The sequence below is a fragment of the Stegodyphus dumicola genome, chromosome 1 (genome assembly GCF_044657685.1).
Source record: "Stegodyphus dumicola isolate Sdum_Otavi_A_Nest chromosome 1, ASM4465768v1".
In the NCBI taxonomy this organism is placed as follows: domain Eukaryota; kingdom Metazoa; phylum Arthropoda; class Arachnida; order Araneae; family Eresidae; genus Stegodyphus; species Stegodyphus dumicola.
In genome coordinates this window covers 284,508,712-284,524,215 of record NC_140768.1, presented here as the reverse complement: position 1 = coordinate 284,524,215, position 15,504 = coordinate 284,508,712, and the positions used below count along the sequence as shown (strand labels likewise).

At 33.4% G+C, this 15,504-nt stretch overlaps 1 protein-coding gene across 1 annotated transcript in view; it reads left to right on the top strand.

Moving 5' to 3' along the window:
• Window positions 1–6,185, top strand: part of LOC118187966 (uncharacterized) — a 74,422-nt gene extending 68,237 nt beyond the window's left edge. Inside the window, exons 4-5 of the mRNA XM_085810331.1 lie at window positions 1,465–1,637; window positions 5,828–6,185. Of these exons, the coding sequence (XP_085666457.1) occupies window positions 1,465–1,637; window positions 5,828–5,942 (288 nt within the window). The 3' untranslated portion in view covers window positions 5,943–6,185. The remainder of the gene's footprint in view (window positions 1–1,464; window positions 1,638–5,827) is intronic.
• Window positions 6,186–15,504: the final 9,319 nt, after the last annotated feature.

The following is a 15,504-nucleotide window of genomic DNA, read 5'->3' as shown; positions in this document are numbered from 1 at the left end:
TTCGTATAGTTTAATTCTACACTGATGATTCGTGACAGTCATTCCTCCACCGTTCCGCGATAAACAAACTTCTTGCTAATCAAAACCGTAAAAAACAACCTTATATTTAGCGTTAACCGTAAAAAACAACCTTTACGCTAAATATAAGGTTGTTTTTTACGGTTTTGATTGTCACATTAGCGTGTTTCTCTTCTAGTCTAAACTTCTTGCTATTTTAGACAGAATCATGTTAATCAGTGATGCGGCTCTACCCCTGGTTCACCGGGAGACAACTGCATTTTCTTAACTTTCCTTTATACTTATTTTTATGCCTGGTAAAACGTATTTGGTCAACAGTAAGCTTACATTTGGGAGAATCGAATATCGTCGTGTATACATTTTTAATAACTGATGGGAGCACTTCTTACCCGTTGAATTGTTCAAAGACCCACTGTATGTATTTACACACACTTGGAATTTAAATTCGAACAAAACTAGAATTTAAATCAACTATTGTATAAACCAAACCATTTAAGCATGTATATTTTTTAATATAGAAACTAACCATTCTGTAGAATATCCGTTTCTGAGGGAAGGCATTTTAATAATTTGACTTTAGAACTGATAAAAGTTGAAAGATAAATTATAAATGTATGTGAAATTGAATTCATCAAGACTTGATATTCATGTCTCATTCTGAAAGTATTATTGAACACCTACCTTTCTTAAAATAGGGAGGGGGTGACTCGTAACCCGACCAGTTGCCGAATAGTTAAGACCGCTGAATGCTCGTAATTCGATCAGGGTCCGAACCCAGGTGACAGAACTGGCGATCGGGTGCCATGTTATTACTCATGTGTAATGTGAACAAGTTTTCATACAAAGTAAGGAGTTCGTAGTTTTCCTAAAGGATTCCTTCGCCTTAGGCAGACAGCCATCGTGTGATTTGCCAAATTGAAATAATATAACCTTAAAATAATATACAAATATATAGTCCAAAACTTCTTTGTATATAAAATATTCGACAGAATTTAATTTCGTAAATTTCATTCGAAAACAATGCCCAACCATGTTTCTTCACTGATATTCTGATAGTGATCTGAAATTTTTAATTTATTTTTATTTCAAATTTTTTCAGAAAGTTGGTTACTTGGCAATAAAATATAAACAAACATTATTTTCAGAATTGACATGAAATTTATTTGGCGTTAAGTAATTAAATGTGTACATAGATGCTTATTAGAAATTAATACCTTTGCAGTAAACTTTAAATTATTTTTCCTCTTATAATTTCCATAGAGTAAAATATATTGTAAATTCTAACTCAATCATGATATGTAATTTTATTAAAAATAATTACCTGCTCAAACATTTTAAAGGTTATTGTTATTGAAATGAATGCTCCTTTTTGAAAGATAAATAAGACGCGTAAAACTTAGTATTAAAGTTCTTATGTAGTTTATCATTACTTATTTCCCTCATTAGATTATCTTAGAAAGGGTTTTAAATTCAAGGACCCCTACTGCTCAGAAGGAGAAGTATCTTGTGCCTCGAAATCTAACGGTTGGAGGACTGATACACAAGATTAAGAAAACGATGATTCTACATCCTGATACGTCATTATTTCTTCTGTGCAAAAATGGCATACTTCAGTCAAGGTAAGACCTATTTCTATCCATACAACATGAGATCTTGCAATATATTATACAAAATTAATTTAATCTCTCATTCATTATGTACGATCTAATTTCGTTAACTTGATGTTTTTGATGAAATTGGGGTTGAAGGCTATAAACTATATTAAATTATTGTACGAAGGTCAAAATTTTGCTGTAAATGATTTCATGAATTTAATTTGACATTTAGAATGCTGCAATTATGCTGTTGCAATTAAAATGAAATTGCTTACGTTATTGGCATCAGCTTTCTAAACTGAATTTGACACAAATGTCAATGCATTTCAAAACCTTAATACAATATTGCAAGTATCGATTAATATTTTAAATATTGTACTCAATATTTCATATTCAAATACTATTTAGACTGCTGATTCGAAGCTCTTGTCTCATTTTCGCAACCATCCGTCATCTTTATCTCATTTTGATATAAATATTTATATCAAATTAATAATCTAATTTGATATATATATACATGTATATGGTATAAATGTTAATTAATGTTACTTTTTTCACGTCTTAAAACAATATTGGTTATCTTATTTATTGCGTGTAAGAGAATTTTAAAATTATTTTTCTCAGTTTTTCTTTTTACCTTGCAGAAACAAGTTACATGAGTTCAGAAATAATGAAACACTGGTCAGATTTGCAAATAAATCTGCGAATTTTAAAATTGCTTTCATATCGTTTGATCCTGTTTAAAGTACGAGTTCTCACTTTAAATATTTGAAATTTCAATTAAATTAATTTATTAAAGATAATAATAGTACTTGGATCTTTTCAGTGGCGGGCCCGAACCGTCCACAGACGTTAGCCACTACTAAGCCCAGAAGCGGTGGTCACTTTATTATGGAGGCACCTATGCCTCCTAAAAGGGAACATACAAATACAACCATGCCTTCTCCGGGATTCGAAACCGGACCCTTTGGACCGGACCCTAACCCCTGTACCGTCTGAGTAACGCGTACTTTAATTATAAGCTACTGTGATTTGATCTTTTTGAAATATGACCGTGAGAGAAAATTCTGTATCAATGGTAACCACTTTCAAACAGTTGAGTTCACGAGAAAGTAAAGATTCTGAAGAACAATGTAATTTGAGTGCACGATATACGTAAAAGAGGCATATCGTTTTAACAGGGTGACGTTATAAGGTATTTCTCCCATTTCCCTAGCGTGCCTTCGTGGTGTAGTGGTTCTGCACACTGAGCCGGTATTTAAGAGGTCCGTGGTTCGATTCCCGACGAAGGAGGTTGTATATTTTTTATCTTTTCTGCTTCCAATTAACCTAATGACTCTACGTGACTAGAGTATACAGCCAAACAAAAAAGAAACAGAATTGGGTTTTATTGCTGACAATTTGAATATCAAGGGGAAATGGTATTTTGAATATCAAAGAAAGAAATCCAATTCAATTTCAAAAGTGGACTAAAGTTGCATCAGTCGAATTCAAAACATAATCTGTATTTTCTCAGAAAGCTTGAACATGTCATTTAGCAAATCTAGAGCTGAAAAGACTGTTTTTCAAATAATTAAATCTCGTATAGTGTATGTAAACGTCGGCAAATACTGAATTGAAGGGATTATCCCAAACTCATCCTTCAATTTGGCAATAGTAATTATTTTGGAAAGAGAAGTGGGTCTGGCTCAAGTTTAGTGAGAAATTAACTTGATTTCGGTATGTGCGAAATGTCGCCGATTTAACCTCGGCTGGAACGTAATTTAACAATGGTTTATCGTCCAAAGAAATCATAATTTAGCTCTGTAGACAAATATCATTAAATTTATCATTTAACATTATTAGCACTGTAAAAAAGTACTTTAAAAATTTACATTGCAAATATTATTAAAGTAATTGAGAAAAATCTAGAAACAAAATATTTGTCAAAAGGGTACAATGCTTTCCCAAATTCAGAAATAGGAATTCAAATTTTGTGAACTTCAGGCTGAAATGGAACATAAAAACCGTAACATAAAATTTAACGCAATTGGGTAACAGGTGTACTTAGCAATTTTTATAAAACTATCTAAAGTGTACAAAGAGATTTAATAGTTAAGACTTTTTAGAGGTCAAAATTTGAAGGATCGTTTAGGAATCGACCAGAGTGAGACTTTACGTATCAGTTTCGTGACTTCATCAATATATATTTGCGTGTTTATTTGTAGGAATGATTTTCATCATTCGAAACTTTTGAAATAATACTGTTTGGATCATAATAAAGTTCGCATAATCTTTAAGATCAGCATCGATTTTCGATTCTGTGTTGCTATACGAAGCCTGTATATAGGTTACACTATGAATTGCAACCGAGGATTAGTTATTTTGAATTTTTGTATTTACGAGGAAGATTTGAGAATCTCAAACTCTCAAAAATATAAAAATCTACTCTTGTAGAAATTCATAATAAAACAATAGCTGCTGATGTTCTATAGATAATCCCCCCCCAATTAGATATGGGAATCTTAATCACCAATCAAGATCTTTCTGAAGAAATGTGGCAGCAAAATCTCAATGTTATATAGACAATTTATATAGTTTCAATTTCCTTTTTAAATTGGTTTAATAGCTAAAATTTTTGTCTTTTTCGTTAACTCACCTAGCAATTTTCTGTGTACTCTCTCGTCTTCAGCTCATTACGATTTCGGTAAATATTTAAAATATTTCTGATTTTAAGATATATGCATCTTGGATTTGCTATTTCAATAAATAAAGTATAAAATAGAATGACACACCTAGAAAGTTTTTGACAATACTTGCTTGAGAAAACGTTTTTATTAGAGGATATTTAACTTAAAAGATTGGCCACTAAGCAACATTGGCGTGTATCTTCCTGTATGAAATTGTTTGGCGCGTGGGAACATTAAGCGAAAATCCTAAATAAATCTGTGTTCACTATTACGAATGGTGTGTGACTTATATCTTCCTATATTCTAATATGCACTTTAAATCATCGGTAATTAAATTTAATTTTTTAAGTTACAGTAAAACTTTTAGTTTCTAACTTACAGAAGGAATAAGGGATATTTGCATGAAAGATACGTTAAGATGTTGATAGAAAAAACACCAGTATCCAGAAAGCCATGGCAAGGTATGAATAGTTTAACGAAACATTTCTAGAATAATTACCGCAGTTTATAATACGTTTGACGTGTCTTTGTGGTTGCGAGAGGCTTACTTAAGCAGCTTACTGTAGATTCTCCAGTAGACATCGATTAGGCATGCCCCGAAGATATTCTGAAATGCATGCAATTATCCCGTCTGTCTTTATTCTAATCCTTTGCTTGTAAGGGATTCTGTATGGATGGACGGTTTAATTGATATGATCTAGTTGCAGCTAGCTTCTAGAGTGCAATAAAAATGTTATGATTTTGTACATACATCAATTTCCCCAAAACTATTTATATATTTTTTATGTAATGCTGGGGAAAATTTAGACGCGATATTTTGCTGGAAAACTAAGAATGCCGGGCCAAGTTTATTTAATTATTAGTAAGTGGCTATCCTGCGAAATTGACAAGATATCGCCAAATTGGCGATTGTTTTGGCAACTAATTTTTGTTGCCAAAACTAGATTCTACTAGATTTCTCGACGGCTGCGGGAAAACGGTATAAGACAGGAAAGAGCAACAATTTGGTTGTAGTTTAGAGAGGAATTCGCAGTACTGGAGATATCGTTCAGGATACGGGTATCCGTCCTTTTAGATTCGTTTTGCATCGGGCTGTGTTTAACGTTCTTGGTAGTGTAACCTGCTGATTACACTGATACCGTGAAGAGCTGTACGTGTTTTTGTGGGAAGTACCAGAGCTGTGAAGTGTTTTTGATAAATTTTAATAAGCTTGTCTTTGGTTCTGAGTGTATTCAATCTATTATGAACCCGTACGCACTCAACAATATGTTGCCATTGAGCTTCGTGCGGTCTCAGTGAGTATACTTTTAAGAAAATACCATCAAATTATAAAGTGAACAATTTATTTTTACGATTTCTTTAATATTTGGAAACACTTTATAATAAACCAAGAAGTCATTTAATGCTTCATAAAAGAAACAGCCTCATTTCATAACTTGAACTCCTAAGTTACTTACTGATTTAAGTAAACAGCAAGATCAATTAAAATTCTTGTAACCTTTAAAACCTAAAATTTAATATAATTTATTTTGTATCTATTTTCAGTTTGACTATGGGCGAACTTCTTGACGAAGAGCGTGATGAAGATGGATTTCTCTACCTTTGCTATCTAGCCAGAAACAGTTACAATTGTACTAGAGAGGCTGGTAGAATTTTATAATTACTTTCTGTACTTAATCCCGAAAATATGTAACTTTAATGAAATTTTTAATTGTTTAGATTCTACCATTGTTAATAAAGCCATTATGTTAATTAAGGAGAGTTGAAATTTTCAACACTCTCCTTGCTTTATTATGTGATGAAAGTTTAACTGTATGTATTACTTGTATGAGTTTAGTTGATTGAAGCATTCTCGGGAAATACTTTCCTTTATGTTTTTTAAATAAATTTTTTATGAGAACAATTGTGTATCTTTTGAAACACTAGAAAAGATGAGATTGTCATAAACCATTCAAATTCTGTCCTTTATTTTCAAAATGAATCATCTGCTTCACAATGCACCATTATCTTAAGCTATTCAAAACACTAATAAAACACGATGGGTTTGTATGAAAACTTTTCAATAACAGTGGCATACTAAGAGCAAAACGAAATTTATACGCTATTGAAATAACAAGCTCGCAACAAAGTGAAAAGCTCAAGAATAACATAGATGAGGCAAATTTTCTTAACCACGTTAGAAACATCTCAGATCGCCTATATCATTCGGAGTAACACACATCACCGATATCACTGAGCAGGAGCTCAATATAAAGCAAATTTTGAACTGACTCCCTTCATCGTAGCCGTATTTCTAGATTAACTCAGTCCCTCTGGAAAAAAATTTCGTACTCTAAGAAAATGCATTTTCTGGAAACTTTCAGAATATTGCCAAGGCTCATCAAATAGTTTCTGCCTGTATCTCGGATCCGCATTGGATAGCTTCGTAATTTAAACTTGAACACATTCAGAATTACAAGATATGAAGTATAATTTGCGAAATGAGCATTTACCGAGCACAAAAGTGACCATAAATTTCGATTAAACAAAAATATAATAAATTAAATAAAATGCGACGGGTAAACAGGAACATTACACTATGAAATGCACGAAAATTAAAGTATCATATTCATATAAATTTAAATATGCATTAGAGAACGTTGGACAACAAAAATAAAAATTTTTAATGGATTTAGGTCCATGGCTGTTAATCTGCTCCTATGCTAAAAAGGCTTACCAGCGGCTGAGTAGTAAATTCGCTGAACGCTAGTAGTTCGGTGCGTTGTCATATCCCTGCACGGGTATTTTCGTTGTTTTCCAGATGTAATAAAGCAGTTTTTCTTGGAAAGTCGATCACAAAAAGGCATCCCCCCATAAGTAGATAGCACCCCCCAGTGCTTTGCCATAATCAAATAAAATCTGTGTTAAAGAATTTCGAGGAAAATGTTCGCTAGTTTTTCTAGAAAGTAAAAAATATCACAATCATCTTCGAAGAAATATCTATTGGCACATCTGCATTAGCGCTTCTGAAATCCGTAGAAATGTTGGAGAATCTCTTTTGATATTTATCATAAATTTGCTATCATGTTATTTTGAGTAGCTAGAAAATATCGACTCGTTAGAATTATGAAAACAACGAGGTTGCAAGATGAATCTGGCATAGAAAAATAGTTATCGCATAACAGCGATATCCCGTTTTACCTTAGATATCAGAAGAATTATGATGGAAAATGAGTATACAATCAATTATCCAATGAAAGACATCTCGTCACAACACAAACAGTTTAATATTACAATTCTATTTACAAGTCTAATTAAGTGTTAGTTTTAGCTTTGACACCTCAAAGCAATACTCAGAACATAAATGGCATAAAATATTACTCATCAGTTTTTAAATACTCATGAAAAATATCTCAAAAAGTCATTATTCTCATTACTTCAAACGAAAGTAAAAAACAGAACAAACTCGAAAACGTAGATGTAAAAACTCAACTGTTGCCAATCGCGATTTACTAAATCACATCAAAATAAAGATAATAATCAGGTAGAGGTTCAACTTCACAAGCGGTTTGTTTCCAATCAAAGATTCTTGGCTGAAAATGTGACAGCCAACCGAATGGTTGAAATATGCTTTAACTTCTGTTTACATTGTTAGCCGAACTATGCAGCCCTGGATGTCACTTTTTGCATTTTTTCTGTAAAGAATGTTAAGTTCAGAGAACGGACAAGTTCAGAGAACGGACAAGTTCAATTATTGCAGTTTTTCACCAAGCAACATGACTTTACCGAAAACTTCTTGAATTGACTTCGTTTTCTTATTAGTGACTTCGTGCACACACACACACAAAAAAAAAAGGTTATATATCTCTCGTTCTAGTGGGCTGACTGACGAAATTCAAACTGCTTTTGTCATGTCTCGAAAGCGCAACTTGAGATATGTATTATATTATATTAGATATTTTAACGTAAAATCGGACTTTTTCTGAAATGACATGACAATGTCATACAAGTTGTGTTCGAAAAGTTCGGTGATTGGTCTCCTAATTAAAAAACGGCGCCGGATAGGATCTTGCACTCACGCAGACGCAGTGAGAGAAATGTCATCTAGAGCCATCTAACGGTCATTTTACGACAGGTAAGAGGAAACGAACGCTATGAGCAGTTTAACACAGTCAGTGTGAGAAAGATTGGTCAGTGTGACATGGAGCAACGCATAAACATAAAGTTTTGCTTCAAGTTAAGCAAAACGGCGACGCAGACACATGACATGTTAGTGAAAGTTTACGGTCAGGAAGCAGTGAGTAAAAAGTGTGTTTATGAGTGGTTTAAACGCTTTACAGACGGAAAGGAGGATGTCAAAGATGAGCCTCGGTCGGGGCGCCTTACAACAAGCACAACTCCAGACAATATTCTTCAGATCTGGCTCCCGCGGACTTCTTCCTGTTTCCCCGCCTCAAAGGAGTTCTGAAAGGCCAACAATTTTCTGACATTACTGAGATCCAACAACGTGTGACAACGGTGCTTCGAGCCATACCGAAATGTTCTGATATAGGTATTTTGTAAAATCGGACTTTTTCTGAAATGACATGACAATGTCATACAAGGTGTGTTCGAAAAGTTCGTGAAGTTCGAAAAGAAGCATTTGCAGACAGTTTCCAACAATTGTACACCCGATGTCAAAAGTGTATTGTTGCTAATGGCGAATACTTTGAAGGCCAGTAAAGCTTATTTTGCTTGTTTCTCTTGTTTCCTTTTTTTATGGTAAAATTCACCGAACTTTTCGAACACACCTTGTATATATAAAGCCTGATAATCGGAATTGTATCTTTGCAAAGATTTGTAATTACACAACTGTTAATTGATTTCTTATGAAATTAATGATTCTGATGACATCGTGGAAAAAATACAGAGTTTAAGTCGTGATAACTTGGCTGCAAATTCTTTCCGATGGCTCGTGTAGTAAGTAAAAATATATTATTCAACAACTTTTTCATCATCATTGTTCCAGCACTGTACACACAGACACCTATGCAACTACTCAATTGTATGGCCATTTGTGAAAATTTCATTGAATTTGGAAATTGTGGTAGCCCATGAAGCGGTTGTTGATGCGAAATTCGGCATGCTTTGAGAAACCAGCTTCTGCCGAGACCAGAACTTAAGTCTACGGTTAATGATATACTCTACCATAGTCAGAAAAATGTTCTGTCTGGCTATTTTAAGAATTATAACTCATTAAATTTATGAGCATTGAATGGCTATCGAGGATGCCGTAAGATAAATATTTTCCTCTCTCGAGCACGTTTCCAAAAGACAGCATGTACACTGCGGGGGGGGGGGGGGGATGGACAGCCCTATATCTCTCGTTCGACTGGGTCGATTGACGAAATTCAACTTGCAATTTTCATGTCTCGAAAGCGCGACTTAGGATATGTATTAGATTTATATATAGCATTGTTCTAATATAGCTATTTTGACACAAAATAGGACTTTTTCTGAAATGACATGCCAATTTTTTTCCATATTTCGATTCTACGACTCAAATTGTATTAAAGTGCCAAGTTTTGTGAACATCGCAGGAGCATTTTTTTTTCCCCTCAAAAATCAGCTGTCCCAATTTCAGCACCCCACGTTAATTGAAGTTGGTTTATATATTGGGTCAGTCTATAAATTCGTGCGCATTTTTTGGTAAATTTTTAAATAATATAAACACAATTTAGCATTTTAATCAATTGTATATTTTCCTCCATTATCTACAATGTCTCGCCATCTTACAGGCAGAATCTTAAGGAGCTTTCTTATGCCATTGCTGTAGAAAGTTGTTTTGATGCAAAAAGACTTGAAAGTTCATTATGTGCATCCTGTTTAGAATTTCATTGTTTTCCCAGTTAAAAATTTTCTAAGGCACGAAATAAGTGAAAATCACTCGGGGCAATATCTGGAGAGTAAGCAAATTGTAGCAAAAGCTCCCAATTAAATTCACTAAATTTTTGCAGCGTTGTTCGAGCCGTATGCGGTCTAGCCGTATGCGGTCTTTACAAACATATAAGAACAAAAAAAATCTGAGCTCCCTGCGCCGAGTAACTCATATATATATATATATATACATATATTTATATATTTATGGTGCGGCCGATTGCAACCAAAACAAGAGGTACACGCTGTCCTATATACAAAATTTCAACGTTCTGAGTGTACTCGTTTTAGACGCCACGAAAAAATCTCTACTGAATCCATTTTAAATCAGTTTTATAATTCCGTTTGGGGAAAAAGCGTCCTTTATTCTGTCCTTAGGTATAGATGTCACGCAAAAACATCGTTAAACTGCTTTCGATAACGGTCAAAATGGATATTTTCGTCGAAATATAATACACGAAATTTTTCGCGATTACAATACTTCCGTTTTATTTCGTACAAGGAAGTAAAAATGCTTCTTGACTTTTATCTCATAATAGGAAATAGTAGCTCTGGAGATAGTAACATGTGAAAGAGAGAGTTATGAAGAAAATGCAATCAAAATACGAAAAGTACCTGAACTATCAACTCACCAGATTTTTTTTTTTTTTTTTCATAAAAGTAATGAATTTTTACTCACTATTAACATCAGAATAAATGTACGTAAGTGATGCTCAACTTAAACCGTTTAATTTATTAGATACAAATTTCATCATAGAATTTTTTTATTCAGTTTTTGCTTTATCTAATGTATAAGTCATTATTACACACGTTATTTAGTGATTTACCGTGATTTGCAAGGTATCATGTAGTGAGTTTCACTTATGAAGAAATACTTTGCTAATATATTGATCATTTCTGCTAACCTGATAGTCGCTACCCATTGTAAAAGCAACGTCACTGGAATAAGTCATAGAAAAGGAGTTATTTGTTATTTGTTTATCACACAAACGATTAGTGCATGAAGCGTATGTTGAGATAATTTTGGAATTATTACACACAGAATGAAATTTTGAAAAAAAATCTGGAAGGTTTCATAATTGAACGGTCGCCCAAAAGGGTTTGTTAAGGTTTCTTACTCTCTCGCTGAGCTTGCAGTCTACAAATCTGCTGTTACACTCACTCCAACTAATACCCCCTTTTTTTGTCTTTTTAGCTTTATTATTAAGCACCATTTTCTTTATACCTACGCCATATACAAATCAACAGTAAAATTACGAAATTTCAAAAGCAGCATAGCAGTATACAGTTAGAATTCCCAATACAACATTAAGTGTTGGCATACATATTTATCTTTTTTTCAGCCTATTCTTCGTTCATCGTATCAAGGTTCAGTTTTCTTACCATAACATGGCTTTACAGAACTTTTTTTATCTTTTATTATTAACGTTTGGTGTGTTTATTTATTAATTATCACGTTCTTGGTACTTGTCACATATCATTCGGTTCAACATCAAAATCACAAAATATTTAAAAACAGCAAATCTTTAGAATCCCCGCTAAAATGTCTTGCGAGCTGGAGATAAAATTCTTCTTTTCCGTACAGTGTTGCCACTGCTCGCTTTAAAATCTCCGAGTTTGTTTATCAAAAATTCGTTAAAGTTTTACAAAATATCAAATAGATAATAAAACAAATTTCAAATTTCAAATTCGAGCTTCCAGGAGCCAGCGTTCAGGTGGAGGATTATTTTATTCAAAACTAGCGGAAGTACCCGATCCCAGTTTAGTTAGATTGAGAGTAATGTATCTAACAACAGAGAGAACGATACCACTGTAATCATTCTCTAATAACAATGCCAAAAACACGATTCATAGTCATACATTTTTTAGTCAGATGCGATATAGAACCCACATAACAAAATTACGTTAGAAAAATCAGCAACAATGTCACGCAGTTTTTAATGATTTTCGTCTTTCTAATGAAATGATCGTAAAAGCTCAAGTTCCATCCAATACTTCAGTTATATTCAATTTTAGTGGCTTAAATGTGGCAAAAAACTATCATAATTAATCGAAAAGCAATAACACGGACAGACAAACAAACAAACGGACATTCTTCTTTATATATATTGTAAAACTTTCAAATTTTTGATTAACAAACTCTACGATTTGAAAGCGAGCAGTAGCAACACTTTTCGAAATAAATCATTTTTTTATCTCCAACGCACAAGATTGTTGCCACTCGGACAAATGAGTGCGAAAATTACTGTTTTCAGAGTTTTTAATTAATATTTCGGTTGATTAAAGTCGTTCGAAGATGCGAATAGTCTAAATGGCTTCCGAGGAATTTTTGGAATCGGGAATAATGTATTTAATGTTTGGCAATGCTATTTTTATTTCATAGTTAGAAATTTTTTATTGATAAACTCGAGCTGTGGCAACAACGTTCGAAATAAAGCAGATTTTCATCTTTAGCTTGCGAGACTGTTGCCAGTCTCAAAAATGAGGGAAAAATTATCGTTTTTTCCGAGTTTTTAATTAATATCTCTGATTTTAGCTTTTTTGGGGTTGGGGGAAGTGGACGTCGACCTTTTCCAGGACCCAGGAAAAAATCGTGGAAACTTTGGTGACGATAGCTATAGTAGTGATTGAGTCATTAGAGGACAAACAAACATACTTTATCCTTTATATATTGGGTCAGTCCATAAATTCGTGCGCATTTTTTGGTAAATTTTTAAATAATATAAAAAACACAATTTAATATTTTAATCAATTATATATTTTCCTCCATTATCTACAATGTCTTACAGGCAGCTTTTTTATGCCATTGCTGTAGAAAGACTCTGGTTTTGATGCAAAAAACTTGAAAGTTCACTGTGTACATCCTGTTTAGAATTTAATTTTTTTCTCAATAAAAAATTTTGTAAGGAGCGAAAATCACTTGGAGCAATATCTGGGGAGTAAGCAGGATGTGGCAAAAGCTCCCAATTAAATTCACTCATTTTTTGCAGCGTTGTTTGAGCCGAATGTGGTCTAGCGTTATCATGATAAAGCAACACTTTCTTGATATTCACCAACCGTGGGCGTTTTTTGATCAATTCTGAGTTTAGATGGCAAAGTTGTTCACTATAAACTTCTGAATTAATCGCTTGATTTGGTTCTAACAGTTCAAAATGTCCTGAACGTGGTTCATTATCCACGCTGCTTTTTCCAACTTAAAATTTTTTAAACCATTTCTGGGGAGTCCTTACACTAATAGTGCGTTCAAAATGTACACTATTAATTTTTATCGCTGCAAACCTGGCAGATTCACCACACGAAAATAAAAAATGTAGCACAGCACGTTTGTACTGATTATCTATATTCATCTTCTATGGGTACTAAAATGCATTCGATATTTACGAAAGTTGGTGTTGAACTGAATAATATGTTAGTCAAACGATGACAAGTTTCAACAGGTTCAAAATTGTATTTTTTTAGTTAATGCGTCATAGTCAATTCCACGCATACTCTTAATGCGCACGAACTTATGGACTGACCCGATACTTATTAATCTCTTTTTTTTATTAAACTTATTTGAGCCTTCCTTTCACATTTCGAAATTTGGGTTCATTCCAAATAAAATTCGCTTATTTTTTTATGATTTATTTTAAAAAATTATACTTTAAAATAATCTTTATAAATTTCTCGAAAAACATTTTGAATTATATTCTATAAAATATTTACCATCATCTTAATGTAGATGTATTTCTAAGCATACCTGCAAAAAATTATTTTTTATTCAAAACAGTTATAACAGTTTCAAACAGTTATACAATTTATATTCCTCAAATATACGTGAATATTATATTGGCGCGTTTTGAAATTTGGTATATTTGTTGAAAGCGATAATAACACCAAATGCGATATAAGCACTTTGATAAAAACTATTTGAAAGTATTATCAAAGTGACTATTTTTCCTCTCAACCACAATGTAAAAAGGGAAAGGAAAATAGGTTGCCGTATATTAAGAAGTTTTCCAAGTGCAAACTGAAAATTTTTCTTGGCGCAAACTGAGAAAAATGCGCCAAGATAAATTTTTGAATTCCTCCGTAAATTTCGTATCAAATATTGCAAAATTTAATGTTTAGGCATAATGAGTCTTAGAATCGAAATATGAAAAAAATTGGCATGTCATTACAGAAAAAGTCTGATTTTGTGTCAAAATGTCTGAATTGATACAATGCTATATATAAATCTAATACATATTTTAAGTCGCATTTTCGAGACATGAAAAACACAAGTTGAATTTCGTCAATCGGCCTTGATAGACCTTGGACTTAAGGTAACCCCATAGCCAGAAGTCGCATGGGGTAAGATCAGGCGACCGAGGTGGCCATGCATTTGGAAAGTAGCGGCTAATGACTCTTTCTGTTGTGAATTTCTGTCGTAGCATTTGTTGCACCCGTACAGCAACGTGTGGAGGGGCTCCGTCTTGCATGAAAATGATTTCCCACCGGCACTGTCTTTGCTGAAGTGCCAGAATGACAAAGCTGTTCAACATGTGGCGATATTTCTCTCCGATAACAGAACAGGTTTCCGGTCCTGTCGGGGTAATGTTCTCATAGAAGAATGGACCTACGATAAATTTTATTCCGTATTAATTTGCATTTGTTAACACTCTATTTTCTACTACACAGCACCAAATATTCCCCTAGCGGTGACTTTTGGAACTAATTTTTGTTCGCGGAATCCTTCGTCCCCCGTCTTGTTTAATCTTCCTACAAAATGTGGCGTCATTCTCGCAAATAGATCGCGCTACAGAACACTGTGAGCACTGTTAGTTTAATTATGGCCACCCGGTATATTACGAAGGTACTGAACATTGAAGGTCTTGAGAATATGGAGAACAATATTGTTCACGCAAAAGAACATCTTTGGCATCTATTGATGTAAATTTGAAATTATATTAATCTCATTTAAAACTACATCTGATATTGCTGGTGCTAATATAAACAGTAATTCTATGACAACTGGACCAAAAGCAAAAGTTCATCTACCTGAAATTCCCTTCCCTTCCCTTCTTTAGTGGCTTGTATTGTGATTTTGTAAATTTTAAAACTCGCTTCCGAAATCTGATATTTAATAATAAGCAACTTGATAAGTCATAGAAATTATATTACTTGAGAGCTGGTCTTAAAAAGAGAAACTAAGAATTTAGAATCTTCAGATGACGATTTTGATTCACCGTTTCCAAACACGTTTTTATAGATTATGAACATAAACGTCTTTTAGCTCATATCTCTAAATCATCTTTCAGAGGGATACAGATGATACCAGAAGTAGTCATTTTTTTATTTTATCGGCC